The 18,834-nt window shown below is 39.7% G+C and overlaps 1 protein-coding gene across 2 annotated transcripts in view; it reads left to right on the top strand.

Annotated features, from left to right (window-relative positions):
* The window catches only part of gnai2b (guanine nucleotide binding protein (G protein), alpha inhibiting activity polypeptide 2b), a 44,702-nt gene that overhangs the window by 19,043 nt on the left and 6,825 nt on the right, over positions 1-18,834 (top strand). For both annotated transcript variants that reach the window (XM_022189302.2, XM_051948184.1), the window contains exons 2-4: positions 11,301-11,343; positions 13,885-14,026; positions 18,179-18,339. In XM_022189302.2, the coding sequence (XP_022044994.1) occupies positions 11,301-11,343; positions 13,885-14,026; positions 18,179-18,339 (346 nt within the window). The remainder of the gene's footprint in view (positions 1-11,300; positions 11,344-13,884; positions 14,027-18,178; positions 18,340-18,834) is intronic.

Raw genomic sequence — 18,834 nt, 5'->3', positions numbered from 1 at the left:
ATGCATTGGTTTGGAATATGGAAATGAATTTGGCCTCCAGTTGTTAAAGATGCTTCTAATTCTCGCTACCTTTTTTGGTAGAGATGAAATTCTCTGACAATCTTGACTACATTTAACATTCGAGAGGTTGAACTGTTTTTTTAACTAAATAAGGATTTTATAAGAAAATATGTTTGTATCTCTCATGCAAATATCAAAAAGTATTGAGACTGAAACCATTACCAGCCCTAGAAATGAGTCTAAAGACAGAATTTAAAGTTTGACCTTGAATCTAATATCTCCATGCAATGCAAAAGTGGATTCCGATTTTCCTCTGGAACTGGTGGCTCAAGCAAGGTCTTACTGGCAGATAGCAAGAGCAAGACCCCTAAGGGAATTATCCCTGGTTCAGTATCTGCTGGAAACTTTTAACCCTCTCTCCAGTCCACTCAGGACCTACTAAAGGGGATGATATTGTTGAGGTCATTAAGATTTTTGGTGCAGCTGCAACAGCACAGTTTCATTCTGGTACAGGGTGAAACATGAAATACTGTATTAATGCAAATGTTATTGGCAGGCTGAAAGAAAAACCACTTTTTGATATACTGCCAAATGGAATAAGTAGGACAGTGTTACATTCATAACCTCATCCTGAAAAGTCAGATTCACTGTGAAAAAACACCCACAAATGATTGTATGCTCGCAGATAGATTTTTTTTTTTTTTTTTTGCTGGAAATGGCAAAGTATTCAGACTTTCTACCACTGGGATGAAATAAGCTTTGAGAGATCCAGCACTTGACATCAAAAAGTCACTTTCTGAAAATGTCAAGAGTGGTTTGGATCGTTTGCTTTTAGGAGTGGACACAGTTGGGCATCGCAGGCGTAGCAATGAAATTATGCATTTAATTTTACATTGCCATGGGGGAGCCTGCGGAAAGAAATGGATTGGAAAAAGAATGGCACCTTGTGGCACAGCACGTGTCCTGTTTGCTAAGTAGGAGGGATGCGTTGTCCGTGGTGACTGAGAAGGTTGTATTGGAAAGCTATGAAGCAGTCAAGAGCGGTACCGGTGACAACTACCCACTGCTCATCAATTTAGAACAGGATGGTCGATGGTGCTGAAGGCTGCACTGAGTTCTAAAAGGATTAAAAGTGAAAAAGTGCTTGCTTTTGTTAATAGGAGACGGTAATGAAGAGTGTCTCTGCTACGCTCCCTTTCTGAGCTCCGTGTTCTTCTTCAGGCGTCGCTTGTGTTGCATACATCTGCTTGTCATGTCACAGCCGCCATTACGTGTTTCTCGTTCTGTTGATTTGTGTGCATCAGAGGAAGCTTCCACGTGCCTTTCTTTTGTTTCTCATTGATTTTCTTTTAAAATCACCCATTTTCGTTTTCTTTTGCTTTGCTTTAATTGGTAAGCAGCAGCTGCATAGGAGAATGTAGTGATTGAACGTTGGCTGTGCATTCAGAGTGCAGCAGGCATCCCACTCTGCAGAGCAAAAGCAGTGAAGCTCCACTGCTCCCTGCAAGGCTGATGACCTACTTTTCCACTTCAGGCGATAACATACTGTACTGTATCCAGCCATGTAAAATTCCTCAGTCGCGCTCTACTCTGCATGTGAAAAGAATTCATGGGGAGAAGGTGATTCCATGAGACACCTGTGCTGTTCTGGTTTGTAGACAGCCAGCCAATAGGAACTGCACGCTGTGATACAGTAAACTAATCTAGGTCTTTGTTCCCCCTGACAGACTGAAGTGGTGGAGCGTCGGCATGAGATAATTCAAAGACTGCAGCGATCGATAGGTCAATAAGAGGAGGAAAGAGAAATGCTTGACTTCAGGCACAGTGATAAAAGAGGAGACTGTTAATAGCCTGCTGACAGAGGGCAGTGTACTAGAACCAAGTGTGTGGCAAAAAAAGAAAAGCTTGTTTCCTTTATAAATTAGTCTTGAACTGAGTTTCTCCAGCCCTGCCTCTGAAGAATTCCTTTACAACATAACTGCATTGTCTTTTCCTTTTTGTGAAGAAACAAACATATTTCTCTCCAGGAGGTCAGACTAAGGCAGAGTAGGAAAAAGTCTCTCAACAAGGAGACCATGGAAAACCATTTCAACATTAAATACCTGAGTTTGAGCATCTTACTAGTCCTGATTACACTGTGACTCAGTCAAAATCTTCATTCAAGCTATCTGTAACATCATTCTAACTAGTCTCTGTCAAACCGTCCTCATGACTTGTCTGAATTATTCTGCTTTTTAAAAAAACAAACGTCATGATTTCAAAAATGTACTTTCGTAATTTTTTATTTTTTGTTTTTGCTAAAAGCAGCTTTACAGCATTCAAGTAGTTAGATTATTTTTTGTATTTACCTATCTGGATAAAGCCAATCTTATCCCAACCATTAAGCTATCTACCACTTTAATGAATGCATGTAAGTGTCAAGGCGAGTTTTAAATTCGCTAAAATGCTACTAACCAACAGCCCAAGGTATTCTTAAGCTTCTTGCTGTTGCATTGTGAGACACTCGAGGTTGTGAGAAGTAATTTGTAAAAGTAATTTTTCCTTCATTGTGTTACTAATATTGATTCAGAAACATCGCATAGAGTGCTATAGACAGTTTTCATGCAAAAGACAAAAAACAGTCACTTTGCCTGACAAATCAAATAACTTTACTGTCAGTTAAAGACAGACTCTGTAAAAGGTCTGATTAAAGAGACTGACCATTAATAAATATAATCTGAGTTTAAAATGGTAACTTTAGTTTGTTGCCTCCAGCTGTCTCTCCTCTGTGTTGTTGTTTTTTTTTTTATACCTGCAGCATCTGGATTTATGAGCGTCTCCAAAGACCTTTAATGCAGATGGAACAAGAGGATAAAATCATTAATTACTTACAATTAGCATAAAAATAATGAATGATGACATGAAGGCAGGATTGGTCGGGATTTAACGGCAAGTCACACTGTGTACTTTTCTTCACTTCAGACAGATGAGCTGCCACACAGTCGCAGTTTATCAGCTGCAGTCAAATTATTTGTTACATAGCTGTCATCTTCAGGTTGAGTGCTGAGCTCTATCCATTTTTTTTTAATGTTGGTAAAGTAATAGATTATTCTTTGCAAGTGGACAGAATTTCTAGTGATTGGGAATTCATAAATAAACTAGGCTGTCAGTTGTTTGGCCAGTTTGAGAGACTTCCTATGAGTTCAGATTCAGCAGTGCGTTATCAGTCTCATTTGCCATGATAATGGTTCTGCCTGGATGAAAAAAATCAGGAACATTTATGTAAAAGTAACCCATGTCAGATTGATGAGGCCAGCAATGTTATGTATCCCACGTCTGAAAAGGATTTTAGATTTCAGTGAGTAGTAATGTATTTTTTCTTGCTTCAATGCATGAACTCCCTTACGAATCAAGAAGAAAAGTGTACTTACAAATGTATTAAGTCATGAAATAGCATCACGCCTGCCTGTGTCAGTCAGCTACCCCAGTACACTGCGACAAAGCTTTAAATAGTAACAGCATCACCATTGTGTATGCTGTTCGGTGTCATCAACGCCCACAAGAGGTTAACCTTTTAAATGGCTGTAAAAGCTAGTTGGATGTGAGCAGTCGTGACACCAACAGTTGGGGGCAGCAGGCCAGGATGAGAGCGAAGGAGGAATTGTGTCACAGCCGGACCAGTGAGTCATTCTCCCATGGCAGCCACTTAGACAATAGATGCCGTATGATGCTGGCATATGCTGAGCTTTATTGCATGTCTCCACAAAAGGAATGCCACGGCAGTAAGACTGTGTGACACGGAGATGTGAAACACCGTATTTATGATGAAAGGCCTCCTAAGCATGCTGTGAAATTGTGTTGAAATAGCAGAGTGGATTTATGACTGCCGGTTTCCAGAAAATATGTGTTTGTTGTTTGTGTATGTGCATGTGTGTGTGCGCTTGTCATCACAGCTGAGTTCTTTTTATTCTTCAGCTGCAGTAAGTTTCTCCAAATAGCTGCTTGGCAAAGATTTTTACCATTCTAGCGTATGACTCCAGGGATGGTCCAGACTCAAATACCTCAAGAGCTACTGATGCACTGCCATGAAATTCTGTATAGACATTCACTTTCCACAGAGAATTATTCCAACTAACTTTGATGATCCTCTCATTTTTCATCTAATGACATTGTGACTGATTAAAGAATCACTCATTGTAGCAATATTTAGCATCTCATTGTTGGCCCAGACTGAAATACTTCAGTTGTCCGTGACTAGTCCGGGAGATATGTGGTATAATGTCAACTATTTGAAGCATTGCTATAAAATTTGGTGCAGACTAATCTTGTGTCTTGCATATCCTGTGTAAAATCTGGACACGCCTTCAGAAAGTAAGCCTATGAGTTTGGAAAGTGCAGAAGGGGCAGAGCAGGTGCATTATGGGAACGTGTCAGAGTCGGTCGGTTTGTCTGCAGCGTGACAAATGGCTACAAATTCTGAAGACAAGCTCATGCAAGGCTGCAATTACCCACATATGTGTCTTGTCGTTGTTGTTGCACAGTGACAAATATGCTTGTCAAAATAACTGCTGAGATCACCAGTCATTTGACTCCTGAGCTGACTAAGCAATTCCATCAATCAGTGGTCTGCTGTGATCTTGGAATTAGCCAATCTCTAATCTCCTTCACACAAACTGCTTTGAGCTTCCTCTGTGCCCTCAGCAAAGCATATATGTGAACAAAAAAATTCACCACGTAATCTGTTCTCTACACAGGCGCATGGTTAAAAGCAAGTATGTTTCTGCGCCTGCAATATGTAGCAGTAGATTTTTGTTCTGAAGTATACCACAAAATATGATGCAATTTGACTGCAGACTGCTGCTTATTCTGCACTCTCACTTCTGCTGTTGAGTTTATCTTTGCTGTGGCTCAACAATTTGCTGTTTCATGTAGTTTAGTAAACCACTAATCTGCTGGCAGCGAAGGCATGCACAAACCAAGAACATATAATGTGTGTGCTGAATGCTCTGAATTCTGTTCATACTGTACACTCCAAATATTCAGTCTCCATCGCTGATCTCTTTTTCCCTTCTACTTGCCGAGCTTACAGCTGAACTCTGCATTTATCTGCAAAGTGGCAGATAGCCTGTTATGCATATTCATGAATTTATCAGGCGCTCACGCTCGTCTCCATCCCACTACCTTTTCTCCTAACCGGTGCCCTCCATACTCACTCATCTCACACTTTACTCTGCATTGTCATCCTCCTCCTCTACTTCTTGCTCATTTGTCACTCTGGTCCAAGTTATCCACCTCTAATTTGCCCTCTTAACTGCCTTTTAACTACATGGTTTCTTCAGAATTGTCCTTAATCTCATTCTATTTTAAATGACTTGGTTCCAGGGTATTTTTAGTGTTAGTTGGTTTGTCTCTGCTCAGTATCTCCTCACAACATAGGGTTAAGGTACTGTGACAGTTTCTCCAAAGGGAATCTGTGCCCTGTGAGCTGCACCAGAGCAGTTCTTACCTCCTCCCTGTTGTACGCAGCTATTCTCAGACAGTTTATAAGGTGACTTTCTTTCGCCTCAGGCTTATAATTAATGTATATGGATCAAATACAGACCAAAGAATGTCAGATGTCACTGATGTAATATGATTTATTTTTGCTCGATTTTCTGTATTATTTCAACACCTTCTCCAACAGCTCCCCTCGCAGTGCTGCATTTGTCCAAGTGCATGTAGACAGCCTCTGATGGAGGTAGAGTCACACCAGTCACTACTTCACTTGAAGGTTCCCACTTTCCCCCACAGATCTGACACCTACTCCCATGAGTCGCACCAGCGTGTAGAAGTCAATACTGCCATGACACTATCTTTTACTGCCTTCCTACTCATAGAAACTCGTCGTGTACAATGGTGTCAGAAGAGATGGAGGTTCAAGGATGACTGACCAACTAAATGCAAACCGAATGGGATGGCATGTCTCTGCAGGATGCTGTGGTAGCCATGCTGGTTCGGTTTGTCTTCAATTTTGAATAAATACAGTGTCACCAGTAAAGCACCCCCACACCATCACACCTCCACCATGCATGTAGAGACCATCCATTCACCTTTTCTGCATTCCACAGAAATCAATTTATGAGCATTTTTTGTTCCAGTCATATTTTTACTACCTATGGGCTCATTTTTCCTTGATTTTTTTTGTTTTTTTGTTGAGATTTTCACATCACCTGGTTTGAGTTTGAGGTTTAAATGAGGCAGATGGTGATCACGATGCTAAAAAAAAAAAAAAAAGTAAATTGCCATTACAGATTAATGCTTTTAAGGACCATCACAAACTTTCACAAATTATTATTTCTGTTCTCTTAGTTTACTTTAATAAGTAGTTGAATTTTGGATGTTTTCCTTAAAGGAAAAAAATGCCTGTCAAACCAACATCCAGTTTGGGGTAGAGTTGCTGCCAAGAGACTGATCAAACAGTCAACTAGTCCTGTAACAGAAAGATCAACATGCAAGCAATGATCTTGCGAAAACTCCAGATGTAGATTGATGCCATAAATGCTTTTTGACAGATGAGTGATCCTTTCTGCTTTGATATTAGGTTTTCGCTTGCTGAGATCAGGATGTCTCATCAGTCCATGAATGGAGACTTTGTGTCATCAGCAGTGAGTAACTGAACTGCTGCCAGGATGTCCTCCATGGGAGTGGGCCTGTGAGAGTAATTGGATGTGTTGGGAAAGATGGTTGTATTTTCTGCAGTATTTTATCATTGCTGTGTGTTTTGACACTCCTCAAAAACCAGCTATAGAGAGCAACTATGGACAGTCGGGCCTGAAGAAGCAGAAAGTGCGGGTGGCATCGTCTTCTCATAGCCAGATAGAGATTCTGTTTCTAATGGCATTCTGAAGAAAGAGCTGGTGCCCCCTGCCAGCGCAGCACATAGATGGATCTTTGTAGTACTGATTAGCCCTTATTGCTGCCCCAGCTCTGCAGAAACACAGGCTGCATGTGCAGTAGATAGACCCACTCAATTTGAATCTTCTGCGCATTTATCTGTAAGTGCAAAATTAAATGTTTCTGGCAGTACTGTTAGGTCTTCAGGGCAGACATCGACTGTTTTACTTATATCAATATTAAAGTTCCATGTGAGGCAGTTGTTGAAATCAGTTATGCAACCGGTCATTTTATTGGCAAATAAAACTGTGTTAATGTCATGCTCAGTCCGGGGCAATTGATTAACTTTGTACAGCGGCTCTTTGTCCACTTATGATTAACCGCAGTTTTGAATGCCAGCAACGTCTGTACCTAAATTAAAGATAAGATAGTGGTTTGGTTGTGTAGTAATGGGATAAATTAGTGTTCTCCCTGGTTCTTACTGTAAGTAATTTCACAAGTAGCACCATTTTGTAACTTTAGTTTGATTGTTGTTTTTGTATGTTTTCCCTGTGTGTTCAGAAGACTTCAACGAGTTTCATCTTTCTTCTTATAGTCACTCAACTTATTTACAGCAGTATAGTCTATACTCATAGGATCAATACATAGTAGTTACACACCTGAAATCCTCTTGAATTTATAGCTCAGCTCCTCACAAAGCCATGAAGTAGCTTTTGTATCTTAAAGACTTACTCAGCCACAAATGAGTCGATAGTCTGGACAGATTTCAGTTTATAGATATATTATGTCAGTGTAAGTGCAAAATGTTTAATATCTATAACACTATATGGCTTGTCTGCACACACTTTAAATTCTAAATTTATAAGCATATAAAATGTATTTATTTTATGTGTGTTGTTTCTTCTTGTTATTGGTATAAATGTAAAACAGTAGTCAGACATTTCGGAACAAAACACTTTTTAGCTTTTATTTTTAAGACTTTGATAAGAGGCTCTTTATCCTCACTTCATGTCTATGAGAGAAACCTTAGCTTAGCTTAGCATTAACACTAAAAACACTAGCTCAATGTGTTCCCCTTTTTCATGTCTTTATGGTACACTATGTCAGCTCGTGGTTGGCACTGCTGGCAAAAAAGCTAAGAATTGTCTAATGATTCCTTTAACATTCAGTAAAGGTTTCTATTTAATATCAGTATAGTTTTCTTGTCAGATATGAAAATTAATTAAATGTGGTAAATGGTCGGAACTCTTTCACGAAGCTTCATGAAATCTATGTTTATATGTTTCATATTTATGGTAAATGAATAACATAATATGCAACATATGTCACATTACATGGCCACAACTCAGTGCATTTAGGCATGTAGACGTAGTCAAGACACCTTGAAAACTGAGTATCGGAATGGGGAAGAAAGATGATTTAAGTGACTTTGAACATGGCATGGTTGTTGGTGCCAGACGGGCTGGTCTGAGTATTTCACAAACTGCTGATCTACTGGGAATCGTCAAAAAAGGGGAAACATCCAGTGAGTGAGTTGTGTGGGCGAAAATGCCTTGTTGATGTGAGAGGTCAGAGGAGAATGGGCAGCCTGGTTGGAGATGATAGCAAGACAACAGAAACTCAGATAACCACTCATTGGAACCAAAGCATGCAGAGCATGATCTCTGAACCACAACACATCCAACCTTGAAGAAGATGAGCTACAGCAGCAGAAAACCATACCAAGGTGCCACTCCTGTCAGCTAAGAACAGGAAACTAAGGCTGCAATTCCTTCAGGCTCACCAAAATTGGACAACAGAAGATTGGAAGAACCTTGCCTGCTCTGATGATTCTCGCTTTCAGCTGCGACATTCAGATGGTCAGAATTTGGCGAAAACATGAAAGCATGGATCCATCCTGTCCGTCAATGGTTCAGGCTGCTGCTGGTGGTGCTAACCATGTCCATCTCTTTATGACCACAGTGGACTCATCTTCTGATGGCTACTTCCATGCACAATGCCACAAAACTCAAATCATCTCTCTTGACAATGAGTTCACTGTGCTCCAATGACCTCCACAGTCACCAGATGTCAATCCTATAGAGCACCTTTGGGATGCGGTGGAATGAGAGATTCGCATTCTGGATGTGCAGCCAACAAATCTGCAGCAACTGTGTGATGCTATCAGGTCTATATGGACCAAAATCTCTTAAGAATGTTTAGAACACCTTGCTGAAAATGTGCCACAAAAAATGAAGGCAGTTCTCAGTACCTGCCGCTAAGTTGGTTTGGTTCTACTATATTTTGTTTCTATTTTTTGTCATAGCGAAGGGAAAGAGATAATTCAAGCAGGGTTTTTTTTAATCATTATTCATGATCAAATTCCACCCTGATGATGAATAAAAACAGTAATGTTTGTACTGCACTGTTTACTCCCTCTGGTTGCAACAATAACTTGACCTTATCCTGTAAAATCCGAAGTCAATTTAGAGGTTTTTCCCTGAAGCGGCACAACAGCAGTGCTCCGTTCTTCCTAAAACACCTTGAGCAGGAGGATTTGGGAGGCTCACTCCTTTTTCAGCACTGCTCATGAGTGTTCATCTCCCTTTAGGTTTGAAATATTAATGGATGAGTTTTATTCTGGAGTCAGGAAGGTGACCTTCATCCGCATGCGTGTCCTCAGAGAGACTGAAATTCCATTTTCCATCACACACCTTTTTATCCTTAAACAGGACACTTGTATCCAAGTACCTGTGAATCAGAAGCTGGAGTTTCATTATTTGTTCATGTTTATCTCACTGAAGGCAAACTTTGATTTCTCAGATGGCAGTTCAACAATCTCTGCGATAAAAAATTGTGTTCTTAAGGATATGAAGCCGAATGAATAGAAGCAGCGGCCCAGTTACATAATTTATCTTGATTAGCTTTAAGTAAGATTAAAAGGTTTCCGCCTCAGGATCCATCCAGGTATAAGCTATGGATAATGAATGATCAGAGAGAAAAGGTAAAAGTACGTTTTGTGGGTGCTGAATTGTTGTAGACCCGGACACTCCGTCCAGCTCTGTGCTTTCATTCCTGTCTAGCAGTAAGACATGAGGAACAGCTTCTGTCGCAGCAAATGCAACCTCACATGTCCCCTTTACACTCCTCTCTTTACCCTGCGTTTCCCCTTTTCTCTCAGAAAAGTGCTGGATGTGTGTGAAGATGATGTGTGTTGACAGCGTGAACAGGTAACACCGCTGTTTCCACTTGCTCTGTCACAGCCGGGTCAGACTAACGTTAGCTGGCAGGGCTGGGTCAGGAGGCATGAAGTGACAGTATGTGGTCCTGACGCCACCGTGGACGACACCGGCTTACTCATTGCAACAAGACAGCAATGTTCCTGAAGCACAGCTCACTGTGTTCGTAGTTCAGTTGAGCAGGTTTATTTGCTGTGTTGTGATTTTTGAATGGTGTGTATGACAACGTTCTACTGAATGGCACTTACATTTTTGCTGGGCTGTCTCAGCAATTAATTTCTTCAATTTCAATTCTTTATGGATGTTATAATTCTCTATTTTTGAGTCAAAAAATTAAGATTTTTCTTGTCTTTGGAGTTTTAAGTGTGTCTTAAAAGACAGCAACAAACTTAAATTATGCAGGTAGTTTCGGGAATAAAGTTTTGCAAAGCCTTTATCAAACTATTCAAATGTTGTATTGTTTATTCCCTAGTTTTCTAGCTGGAAGTCTTTTCTTTAACTTGGACGGCTCATTGTTAAGTTTATTTGTGCCTAATTCTGCCAAGTGGCAATCATTGGAATCGCATTAAACAATAAATATTTTAATGTGGCATTGTTGTGAGGAATGACTTCAAATTTTTATTTAGTGCGTTTGTGAATTTGGGAGCTACTTAAATCCAAAATTTGACAGCTGACCCTTATATTTAAATTTTTAACAGATCTACTAGTGGTTCTACAGCCTGCACAGTGAAATACCCTTCACAAAATTCTTGGTTACAGATAGTTCACATGGATCATTTCCTGTCTTATGTGCCTTCAACTGGATTTTCAATCTCTAATGAAGTAAACGGAAAAATAGTTCATGATTCTGCGTTTACGGCATATGAAAAATAGTGTTTTTTTCATTCTTGCATGGGTCGGAAAACAGGTATGCAACCCTGAAACATTCAGTAATAAATAGCCACGAAACCGTCTCTCTTCCCTGCACCCTTCCTCTATTAGGGTGAAAAATAAACACTGATATGAATAGAGAAGTCTCCGTGCATATCTGTACATCACGTCCTCACCAGTGGAAACATAAATAAACCAGACAACCCAGAGGACAAAATGTGATGTTAGTAGCGGGTCATCACTGGGGCGTCATTTCTTCAAAGCTGAAACAGCCACAACTGACGTTCAACTTTTTCTAATCACACAAAAAGCACTCGGTGTTCCTTTATAACTCCTTTACTTTTTTTAATGTTCCTACAGGTGCTGGAGAGTCTGGGAAGAGCACCATTGTAAAGCAGATGAAGTAAGTTACAGTTTATCTCACTTTATTTTTAATACTTGGTGGGTTCTCTGCAGCTCACAGATGGATTCTCCACCTCACTGAAACTCGGTTAGTGTGATGGGTGAGCCAATAAATGCCATAAAACCTGGTGATAGGCTTAGAAGTAATCATAATATAATCTGTTGGCAAAATGGTTATTTACTTGTTCTGTGAAAGAAACCAAAGGAGGAGTTCTTTCTTCAAAATTTGGAAGAATGTTTTAGCTACAGATTATGTTATCGTTTTAAATCCTCGATGTATTTTGGAAGCCAGCAGAAAAACAAGAGCATAAATTACCAAACTGACACCTCATGTTACTCGACTCCTGGTCCCACTTCGCTGATCTTATCTTTACTGTGCTTGAGTGAGACACTCTGGTCCTGTGTAGTCATTTATAACAACATTATTAGATAAAAAAAGAAATCTGAGTCATTTTATGTGGTTTTTAGAGGATATTATGGTCACTAGTATTTGCTGTTTTCTTCTGCTGCCCATAAAACCCTAACAGAGTGAAGACTTTCTGAATACAGAGGTTGTTGTAATGTCTGTGTACCAATCAGAACACACACAAACTCACACACACACATGCAGGACCCTAAATGGCTTAATTATTCACATTCCTCTGGGCTAGCCAGGCATTGAATCCATTTTTTATGAGTTTGGAGCAGGAACACTCTGTCGCTTTTGAAGACAGGTCATTAACACGTACAGATAAATCAGCCTGCAAGACAGAAACACTCATGACACCAGTCTATTATGTAACATTACACATTAAAATATCCTGTGTAAACACAACATTGCATCAAGTTAGGAGCTATGATCTTACACGGCTAAAAGAAAAACAAGGCAGATGTTTTCTAAATTACAGCTGTTCATTAACCACTTGCATCACTATGCTGTTAAAAGCATCAGCAGCAGCTTTGCATCAGAATTAACATGGAGTTATCTCAGTTTGATCTCGCTGCACTTCCTCCTGCAGCCCGATGAAGTCTGGCAGACTCGTGCATGCACAGGCATTAGTTTGCTCACTCTCACATTCAGAGTGGTAATATTGCAGGACACTAACTCAGGATAGTGCATCAGCTGAATGCTGCAGAGACGAGGCAGTTTCACTGTGTGTTAACCCCACTGCTACACATCATCCTACACAGCATGCTGGCATGATAAATGTGATACAGTACGCTTCTTGCTAGACAAGATGGAAAGGCAGACGAAAACGCTGGCTATCAGCTGCAAAATGTTTTGCCTTTCAACGCCCAATTTTGTCTCTCAAAGGCACACCAGTTAAAGGACCAGTGTGTCAGATTTAGAGGGATTTACTAGCAGACGTTACATATAGTATTTATTATCGTGTTGTCATTATTTTGTAATTGCCGAAAAATGGGATATGTTGTGTTTTTTATCTCAGAATGACCTCCTCATGTCTACTCATGGACCCCACTATATTGTGGAGCCAAAAAAAGACAAACCAAACATGGACTTTAAAGAAGACCTTTTATATTTGAATTTAGAATTATTTCTACTGTAGGTCCCCCTCCACACTCTGCTATATTTTGTTTCTATTTTTTGTCATAGCGAAGGGATAGAGATAATTCAAGCAGGTTTTTTTTAATCATTATTCATTATCAAATTCCACCCTGATGATGAATAAAAACAGTCATGTTTGTACTGCACTGTTTACTCCCTCTGGTTGCAACAATAACTTGACCTTATCCTGTAAAATCCGAAGTCAATTTAGAGGTTTTTCCCTGAACCCTCTGAACCCCAAGCAGTTTCTCGATTTATTTTTTTTTAACTATTTTGCTCATGTCACATACTCACTGGACTCAACTCCTACATAAATATAAAAGTACAAATATCTCACATTATGATACCATAAGGAAAAAAACTCAAGTTAAGTTGCTTTGACTATTTATTCTACAATGATTAAAACAATTTGGAATCAACATGTGCCCACAGATATTACTAATGTTGGGAATAAAATGGTGGCTTTACATGATAAAGTTATTTCAAGGTTTACATTTTAAATTTGTTTTCATTTTTATTGCCTGTCTGCTCTTAGTGAACACAGCCTGCAGTCCAGCCGAGTTCAGTTTAGCTTTTGGGGTTCAGAGGGTTAACTGAGGGGTTATGAGCTGGAAGCAATCTGTGATCTCACCTCTAGATGCTATTAAGTCCTTCACACGTGTCATTTATGTTATTGCTGCTCATATATTACTTATTCATAACAATGTAATGTGATTTTATGTTCAGGTTAGTGATTGATGAGTTGCTGAATGCACTCTGATTCCTTCATCATACTTAATATGGGATGATTCAGTCCTAATGTGCTCTGCAGTCCATGTTCTGTGCAAAAACACCAAACGTCTGAATACTAATAAGTACACTAGAAGTGCATTAGGGAGGTCTTCTAATGGTCTGAACAGCAGGAATTGTTATAGCAAGCATGATTACATCACAACCTTGAAAATACTGTGAACATGTGCTGATAAATAAATGTTGCATGTTTCTTGATATCCTCAGGATCATCCATGAAGATGGCTACTCGGAAGATGAGTGTAAGCAGTACCGAGCAGTGGTTTATAGCAATACCATCCAGTCTATTATGGCCATTGTGAAAGCCATGGCCAGTCTCAAGATAGACTACTGCAGCCCTGCCAGAGCGGTAAGATACACAAACAGTCAAAAAATACAATTTATTTGTTAAAGCTTAACATCTGTGCACAATATGCTCTTCAAAATCCTCCAGCTACAGGCACAAGTACAGATTGACCACAAGTAAGAAAAACTCATAAGCAAGACTTGAAGGCATCATTATTGTGTGAGAATGCAGAATTCAGTTGGCCTCGCTAACAGTGGACAGATCACGATCTCCCTCAGGCTACAACAAAATAAAAAGCCTGTTTTATCAACAGCATTTTGCAGTTGTGTATCTGGCCCAATCCTTCAGATTTGCAGTGTGCTTTTCCAGAACTAAAATCACAAGTTTACCTTGGTTTCAACAACTTATTGTGTTTTTTTTCCATTCCTTCCTCTCTGTCTCAAAATAATAGGGAAAAAACTCAGCTGCATGCACCACTTATTATCTCTGAAGCAAAACATTTTACTCCCTCACTTAAACCTATTCTAGTACAACCTGGTGAGCACAGACTATTTCAAAGCTGTGATGCCTCTGGGAAACCAGGTCTGTTTCTCACATCCCCTCCTCCTCTTAGCGCTTCTTGTTCAGTCAATAACACGGGTAAGCTGTGCCAGGGTTTTAAACAAATGTGGGATCATGCGAGTTCCAACACACACCTGTGCACAGAAGCCTTTTTATCAACAGCAACATCGCTGTAGTGGAATCTGGAACACGGTGTAAATCCTTTTTTCTGATACATCTTTGTAACCTGTAGGGAAGAAGTCCTTGTCTTGCCGCCTTCTTCTACTGCATCTTTGATCTGCTTTTGCCTCAAAGTTGTAATAGACTGAGAAGAGTCTTAATGTGTACTTGAGACCTGCAACAGGAGCAGCAGCAGCAGCCACTGAGGGCTATTTTGGGGATTGGATTTGTTCAGAAGTGCTATCAAGATAGATTTGAATAGCAGACACAAATTGATTATTCTGTTTTTGAAGAATGCACAGCTGTAGGAGGACTTTACATGTAGCACAACTGTCTGATTTCCATTTTTTAAATGAAACTATGATTTATTGTTTTATGTCTGCTTTACATGTTAATGTTTATAAAACCCTTCCCTCTCTCTAAGTAAGTCAGGCTTGTCAATCTTGGGATAACTCACCTTGTTACAAAGTTGTTCTTTGGGAGCAAAAGTCAGCATTTGAAGAGTTTGAACTGTAATGTCTGTTTTAGTCTTTTCAAAATCAAAAGACATGGTGATGAAGATAACATTTAGCTCTATTGGAAGATGCATTTCCCAGACTTTTTGTCAAACTAATCATCTAATTTGATGTCAAGTGCCAACTTACACATTGTTAAGGCAGTTACAATCTATGCTTTTTATAATAACAGAGTGAAAGCAATGTGAATGGGATTGCTTGTGGTGATAAGCCTTCAGAAAACTATCAAGGGAATCTGTAGCTCCTCTTTGCTTTGTGCAGCTTTATAGTGCGTTTTAGCTCCTAGTTAAATCATAAGCCCACAACTCTGCTCTTCTAGTTCTTCTGGTACAGGATTCTTATTTAAGGAGTCACCTGGGAACACCTGAAAGTCAGAAAGTCACAGCTCAAATAGCTTAAGTAACTACAGCTGCAGTTTTTTTCTGAATCTGTCAGTGACGGTTCTCATGTTAGCTGGAAAAATTAACAGTAGCCGTTGCCATTGTCTTAACCTACAGATTAATTTTGAGTAATCTGTCGCTTTTAAACCACATAGAGTATGCCCAGAAGTGGAACGAGTCCAGAGCTCAGCAAACATTTGGCTTCCATCAGTAAAAAACACTTACTGGTTTAAGTTTCTCTCATGAGACGATTTTCAGATTGTCTCTACTGCATCCAATTGCAAAATCAAATGTCTTTGAGATGAAGCTAACTTTGGTTAAAATTCAGAAGAAGAATAAGCCTTTCGATTAAATTAGATTTAACTTTACTGTCAATGCACAGAGTAGAAATACTAAGACAACGAAATGCAGTTTATCATCTAACCAGAAGTGCAAAAGCAGCAGTAAAGTGCATTATTTACAGTATGGTATGCACAGTGTATTACTTTATAACCTTTATTTGATGCATATACTTACCGTGAAATTCTTTTTCACGTGTCCCAACTGGTTAGGAGGTCAGAGTGTAGTCATGATACAGTAGCCCCAGAGCACAAACATCTCAAGGCTTCACTCAGAGGCGCAATTGTTGCTCGAGCCTCCGACCTTCTGATTAGCAACCCAAAACTTCAGCCGTTCTGTCACCACTTCCTGATGCCTAATCTGTACATTAAAACAATTTCAGTATATTGAATATATAATTAATGTAATAAATAATAATTAGGTGTAGCCCTAGTTAACAGATACGTACAGCAGCTCATCAGCACGTTCATTAAAGTCGCATAAAGCTTCGGACAGACAGATGGCACTCACACAGGAGGACACACTCCACCGTCAACATCAACAAGTCACAGCTTCAGGCGGAGATGCAGTCTACCGTGAACACTTATCAACCTTTGAACAAGCTGTCACTGAGGTCTAACAGTGGCCAAACTCATTCCTGTGGCACGGTGTGTGTCAGCGTGATCTTACTGTGAAGCCAGCGCATGTGTTCTGTAACTGAAGCTGGAATAGAAGGATTGAAGACTCTGCTGTGGTGTGGTTTTTTTTTGTTTTTGTTTTTGTTTTTTTTCTCAACAACCGATCTGTCAAATGGCTGCGTGTACGTGACGGCACTCTCACACTCCCACACATAGCAATTAGTGTGCTAGCCTGCCCGTACTTGCACACAGCAGCCCTGTAGAAGTGCACAGACCATGGCATGCACATGCACAAGCTGAAAAGCGTGCATGAAGCCAAATTGCACACTCTTACACGTTATTCACGCCGTTTGCTGTTTAGTCTGGTTGAGGGAGCAAGAAGAGTTCCAACAAGTGCATCACATTTGCAGAGATTCATGGTATAGATCACTTACATCCAGCAGCGGGACTTTCATCAGTAGTGTATAAAACTCATCACTCAAACTCACTGCAACAAAATATAGCAAGAATAAAAGGAATTATACCATAATAAGACTGCTTCTCTATTTCAACATAAAATTCTGTGTACTGAACTGAATAATAAGCAGTAAATGATTGAATTGATGCTCACCAAGAAGGTGAAGAAACCTCAATCAACAGAATAAAATCAACTCAAAATATGAAAATAAAACCCACCAAAGGAGCATGAATGCATAAATCCAATGCCAGCTTGCAAAGACAAGACTGAGGATTCGTTATTGCTTTTTGCAAAATATTTCTATTATTGTGAATAAAGCCTGAAGGCGAATATTAATTTCATGCCAAAAGGAATATGGAGAATTGAGAGAAACAAGCAATGTGGCAAACAGCAGGAAGTCAAACCACAGTCTGTTATAGCAGCCCAGCATGCTGCTACCTTGAGTCACACCGACTATTTCATACGTTTGCTCAACACAGATTTAAAGGCACATCGGATATCATGATTTCCAATAAATCGTAATTACATTGCTGCTACTAGCACGACGTTTGCTTCTTTGGATGCACTTCAGAGATACAGATCGTATGGCTACATATTACTTGATTAACCAGTTCACATTCAAATATTGCATAAACACTGATAAGACTGTCACCTGTTGATCCTTTTTAGGGTGCTGTATTTTGTGTGTCAGCTTCACTCGATGTCTGCTATCCTTTACATCAGAAATGTGTCTCACTTAATTCTAGACATGCTGTTTCATTTTACATAGTTTAAAGATTTATTGAGATTTTTTTGCTGCTTTCATCTTGATAGCTCATTTCTCAAGTAGGAATTCAAGAACAGTTTACATTTAGCGGTCATGCTATCGTTGAGCAAGTGTTTCTCCTTTTCAAGGTGGCCAAAAAAAGATCTCTTCTTTGAGTACATTCCACATTTGATCTTCAGCTGAATTCAAAAGCACATTTTTCCCAGAATGAGAATTGTGGAGTTTGTGTTTTAATCACTTATTATTATTATTATTACAGGACTATAACGTACAAATGAGCGTACGAGTATTGTATCGAGACAGGTGCATTTTAATCCAAGCATAATTTTATACAGTGGATTGTAATTTGACTGACATAACAGTTTGCATGTTTGTTTTGACACTAATGCTCTGGGTTCTGTGTCTCTATCGCCTCCTGCAGGACGACGCCCAGCAGCTCTTCGCTCTGTCCGCAGCTGCCGAGGAACAGGGCATCCTTCCTGACGACTTGGCCAACGTGATCAGGCGATTGTGGGCTGACAGCGGCATACAGAGTTGCTTTGCAAGGTCACGAGAATACCAGCTCAACGACTCCGCAGCATAGTGAGTGTGTGCATTTGCGGGTGTATTTTGTGGTGTTGCGCCACAATTACATACACATTTACTGCCACTGCAATAAAGTAATACCTCGCAGCCATTCACAGGCTCAATTAAAGCAGCCTGTCAGATGCACTTTTCTTCTCAAATTACTTGACATTTGCATTAGAGAATTGTTTTACAGCTGAATCACGGCAATGCTGTGTTAATAAGAAAAAAAAACATCTCCAGAGATCTACAGGGTTTCTCTTGTTTGTTTGCATTTGGATGATGATGGTGTTGATTACTTTCGTGTTTGTGTCACATTGAGGGTTATTTCATCCTGTACTCTCGGTGTAGTGATGGTTCTAATGTGCTGTCTTCGCAGCTTCTCTCATCTATAGCACAGTGACCTCTCTGGGGAGTTATTGAGCCTGAAAAGATAGTCCAGTGATTTCCATTTGGTGCTTATTTCTCCCTCTCTGGGTTTGATTCTCTAATATTGTAACCTAATAAGCAGGG

Source organism: Acanthochromis polyacanthus, chromosome 5 (assembly GCF_021347895.1).
Source record: "Acanthochromis polyacanthus isolate Apoly-LR-REF ecotype Palm Island chromosome 5, KAUST_Apoly_ChrSc, whole genome shotgun sequence".
Classification (NCBI taxonomy): domain Eukaryota; kingdom Metazoa; phylum Chordata; class Actinopteri; family Pomacentridae; genus Acanthochromis; species Acanthochromis polyacanthus.
This window is presented reverse-complemented; position numbering and strand designations above follow the sequence as displayed.